At 55.0% G+C, this 4,363-nt stretch overlaps 1 protein-coding gene across 2 annotated transcripts; it reads right to left on the bottom strand.

Annotated features, from left to right (window-relative positions):
• Window positions 1-39: 39 nt before the first annotated feature.
• KLF4 (Kruppel like factor 4) lies at window positions 40-4,351 on the bottom strand. 2 transcript variants are annotated; one of them, XM_029920139.1, is made up of 5 exons: window positions 4,125-4,351; window positions 3,888-4,008; window positions 2,231-3,221; window positions 1,967-2,131; window positions 40-615 (listed from the first exon to the last, which is right to left on the bottom strand). In XM_029920139.1, exons 1-5 carry the CDS (start codon window positions 4,127-4,129, stop codon window positions 440-442), a joined length of 1,458 nt encoding a protein of 485 aa, XP_029775999.1. In that variant the 5' UTR covers window positions 4,130-4,351; the 3' UTR covers window positions 40-439. The 2 variants fall into 2 exon arrangements, with proteins under 2 accessions (XP_029775999.1, XP_029775998.1); XM_029920138.1 differs by having other exon boundaries at window positions 1,967-3,221.
• Window positions 4,352-4,363: the final 12 nt, after the last annotated feature.

Raw genomic sequence — 4,363 nt, 5'->3', positions numbered from 1 at the left:
CTTCTTCTAATATCATAATAATGGCTTTTAGAAGGCAAAGAGAATACAAGGTGATCTTTATACTTAATATTGCATCGAAACACAATTCAAGGGAATTCTGGTCTTCCCTCCCCCCCAGCTCATGGATCTAATTTATACCCTGATATCCACACCTTCCAGTCATCCCCTTGGTGTTTTGTAAGTCCAGGAATATTCAAGTGGGGTTGAGAATTGGAATGATAGAAGATCCAGTCACAGACCCATCTGTTCTTTGATTTGTCTTCTGGGTTTCCTTGTGTCTCCTGATTATCCATTCACAAGTTGGCTTGTTGGGAACTTGACCATGATTGTAGTGCTTTCCAGCTGGGTTCCTCCCCTCCCCAGGGAAGACAGTATGAAAGGTAAAAAAAATACTGAATTCTCTTCTTGGCAGTGTGGGTCCTATCCACTGTCTCCGGAGTTAAAAGTGCCTCTTCATGTGTAAGGCGAGGTGGTCTGACCTGGAGAAGGCCCGGTCGCACTTCTGGCACTGAAAGGGGCGGTGCCCGGTGTGTTTCCGGTAGTGCCGGGTCAGTTCGTCAGAGCGGGCAAACTTCCACCCGCAGCCGTCCCAGTCACAGTGGTAAGGCTTCTCACCTGCCAGAGGAAAAGAAACCATTGAAGCCATTGCTGCATAGTGCAGAATTAGCCACTTTAAAAACTGGAGGCCAAATATTAAAATTAAACAGCCTCCCGAAGCACCCTACTCTGAAGGAAGCCAGGAAATGTTTTTAGACCACTTCAAGGCCATACTAAATTTCAGATCATAAATAGGAATATTAGGCTTCTTTAAGAATTCCTTTTGCTTTTTTGGGGGGAGGGAGGAGGAACAGACATTTAAGTAATGAAAACACACATACAGCCTAAACCTACACTGCTAATGTCTTTGTCCCTTTGAGTCAAAGTACCATAGTGGTAGAAGTGATTTTGGAAATGAAGTCTGGTTTGTCTACTCTGCCCAAATCAAGCAATTAATATCCTATCCCACACTATGAATGAGTTAAAAAGCCACAAGCGGCTACTTTTTCTGCTTCAGCATTAAATTTTTTGAAATTTAACTTTAACATGGAGTGTACATTTCTGTTAGTTTAATTACAATACCTAACTGACCTTATGTACCTGTACTTAAATGACGTGGAAATTCCCTGCACTGACCATCTTAAACCACAATCTTAGCAATCATACCATTCAATTCTTGAAATTTAAATAGAACTTGCTCATGAAGAGTAGAACTAAAAATAGCAAAAGAGTGAGAAATGTGGGAAGGGAACAACCAGGTGAAAATCTAGAAGATTAAAAACTAGGAAGACCTAATTTTTGCACTGCAAGTGTCATTTCTTTTAGTTTGAATTTTTTTTAACATTTATTGAGACAGTGCGAGTGGGGTAGTACCAGAGAGATGGAGACACAGAATCCCAAGCAGGCTCCAAGCTGAGCTGACAGCACAGAGCCCAACATAGGGTTTAAAGCTACGAACAGGGAGATCATGACCTGAAGCCGGATGCTTAACTGACTGAGCCACCTAGGCGCCCTGATAATTTAGGGTGTTGTTTCCTTTAATCTCTACACTCAACGTGGGGCCTGAACCCACAACCTCGAGATCAAGAGTTTCCTGCACCACCGACTGAGCCAGTCAGGCACCCCCCAAAGTGTAATTTCTTGATTACAAGGGCAATACTTTGCTCAGACTAGGAGGCCCACCTGTAGCCTGGAACCTCCCTCCTGCCTTTCAAAAGCTTAAGTGAACTGCACATTCAAGCACTGATACTATCCATCAAGCAAAAGGCTCTTGGGCAAAAAGGAGGCGCCGGTTTGCTGTTCTCTCCTGCGATCCAAAAGATGGAGGAGATATAAACTGTCTCACATCCCAAGGGAGGCCCTGAGAAGCGCCTGGTTGGCCAGCGGGGCTGGATACCACCCTCCCTTCCAGCAGCTCCTATTCTCCTACCTGTGTGGGTTCGCAGGTGCGCCTTGAGATGAGAACTCTTCGTGTAGGTTTTGCCACAGCCCGCATAATCACAAGTGTGAGTGGCTGTCCTTTTCCGTGGCCACGACCTTCTCCCCCTCTTTGGTTTCTGCTCCTCTGGCATGCAGGAACCAGGTGGCATGAGCTCTAGGGGTGAAGAAGGTGGGGTCAGCATCATCCCCTGAGCCCTGGAGGGCCGGCATTCGCAGGGCTCCCCAGCCCGAACTATGAATCCCCCGGACTGACCTTGGTAATGGAGTGGTGGGACCTGTGGTGGCATCTGGTCGGGCAAGAAGGGTGGGTAGTTGGGCCCAGGGTGGGGATGGAAACCCGGGGGGAGCGGTAGGGCAGGATGACAGTCCCTGCTGCTCAGCAGTTCCTCGGCACCCAGGGTCGGGGTAGTCCTGCTAGGGAGCTGCCGCCCCAGGGGGTAGTCGTGCGCTGGCGGCCGGTGGCCATTGCTGAGAGGGGGTCCAGTGCCCAAGTGGGCCTCTAGGGGCCGACCGACGGTGCAGGACGAGACCGCCTCCTGCTTGATCTTGGGGCACATGCGCGGTGGGCCGCCGCTGTAGGGCGCCACCACGACCGGGTGGCTGCCATCCGGGCTGGCTTTGCTAACACTGATGACCGACGGGCTGCCATACTCGCTGCCAGGGGCACTCAGCGACGACTTCAACACAAATTTGCCCATCAGCCCGCCACCTGGCGGCTGCGGCTGCTGCGGCGGAATATACACTGGGTCCAATTCGGGCCGAAGGAGCTCAGCCACAAAGCCGCCCGAGGGGCTCACGTCGTTAATGTCCGCCAGGTTGAAGGGAGCTGTGGGAGGAGGCACAGACTCCCGGCCATAGAGGAGACCGCCGCCCGTGCTGCCTGGCGCCACGCCCGGGTCGCCTCCGGCCCGAATCGGATAGCTGAAGCTGCAGGTGGAGGGCGCACTGGCGGGACCGCTGCTCGACGGCGAGGACGAGGATGAGGCTGATGCAGATGAGGACACGGTAGCGGCCACAGACTCCTGATGGGACAGTGAGTTGGAGAGGATAAAGTCCAGGTCCAGGAGATCGTTGAACTCCTCCGTCTCCCTCCGGGGTAGGAGAGCTGGGTTGTTGCCGCCGCAAGCCGCGCCAACTCCGCCACTTTCCAGGTCGGTGGCCACGGTCGCCGCCGCCAGGTCGTAGGGGCGGCCGGGAAGCACTGGTGGAAGTCGCTTCATGTGGGAGAGCTCCTCCCGCCAGCGCTGCAGGAACAGGAGGGGAGAGACCGTCGGTGTTGGTCCGCTGCTGCCGCACTACATATTGGCGGGCCTGCCGCGGAATACCGCCCAGGCACCGGGACTGCGCAGGCATGAAGCGCCCGGGGCCTCCGGGTGCCAGCGCTGCAATCTCGGCCCACCCCCAGGCCCGAGGAGAGGCGGTGCGTCGGTTTGGAGGATGTTATGTCGTGTTTGCCGGATTGCGTGTGAGCAAGCGCTGTGGCTCGGCAGCTCGGGTCCTGCCCCAGCCAGATCCCGGGGACGCTCCCGCCAACCCTGGAATTGGGACACTGAGGATCTCCCTGCGCGCCCTCGCCGCGGGTACGCCTACGCGTCAAGCTCACTGGGGCCTAGCCAGTGTCTAGGGACACAGCCACCTCCCGCCCGATGGCCCTCGCGCTAGCTCGGCCGCCTGCGTGCTAGGGGACGTATGCGGACCAGGGGTGCGCCCCCGGCGGCTCCGCAGTGTCGGGACCACACGCATGTACAACTGAGCCAAGGGCGCTGAAGCCATCCTAGGAAGGCTGCGGAGCCGGTGGGGTGGCCTCTCCCCTTCGGCTGGTGGTTCTCGGTGATTGCTGGGCTCCACCAGTCCCCACCCTACCCACAGAAGCCCACCGAACATTCCCGACCTTCCTGGGAAACACTCACGTTATTCGGGGCACCTGCTGGACGCAGTGTCTTCTCCCTTCCCGCCGGGCCGGACGCGAACGTGGAGAAGGACGGGAGCAGTGCGTCGCTGACAGCCATGTCAGACTCGCCAGGTGGCTGCCTGCGGGCCGGGTGGGGCGAAGAGGCAGGAGTCAGGCGGCCGCTCTCGACCTCCACTCGGGCGCTTCCCACCCGCCTCCAGCCTTCACCCCTCCCTGCGCCGCGCGCTGCACCTACCTCATTAATGTGGGGGCCCAGAAGGTCCTCGGGAGCCCGAAGCAGTGGGGGTACCCTGGCCCCGAAGTTAACGAAGAGGGGGAAAAAAACTTAGAAACGAAGCCAAAACCAAAAACCCCAAATTGCCCGAGATCCTTCTTCTTTGGATTAAATATAAATGGGAGATGCCTTTTTTAAAAAGTTCCTTTGTATACAAAAGTTCTTAGAGAAGTTGTAAACTCGTAAAAAAAAAAAAAAAA

Source organism: Suricata suricatta, chromosome 13 (assembly GCF_006229205.1).
Source record: "Suricata suricatta isolate VVHF042 chromosome 13, meerkat_22Aug2017_6uvM2_HiC, whole genome shotgun sequence".
Lineage (NCBI taxonomy): Eukaryota > Metazoa > Chordata > Mammalia > Carnivora > Herpestidae > Suricata > Suricata suricatta.
The sequence above is the reverse complement of the archived record's forward strand: the minus strand, read 5'-3'. Positions and strand labels throughout refer to the sequence as shown.

Bases quoted from the DNA above. Each gene is read 5' to 3' on its own strand.
- KLF4 (XM_029920138.1), bottom strand. The intron at 3,222-3,887 runs GTGAGTGTTTCC...CTGTTCCTGCAG, and splicing joins CAGCAGGTGCCCCGAATAAC to CGCTGGCGGGAGGAGCTCTC. The intron at 616-1,966 runs GTAGGAGAATAG...TTCCTCTGGCAG, and splicing joins GCACCTGCGAACCCACACAG to GTGAGAAGCCTTACCACTGT.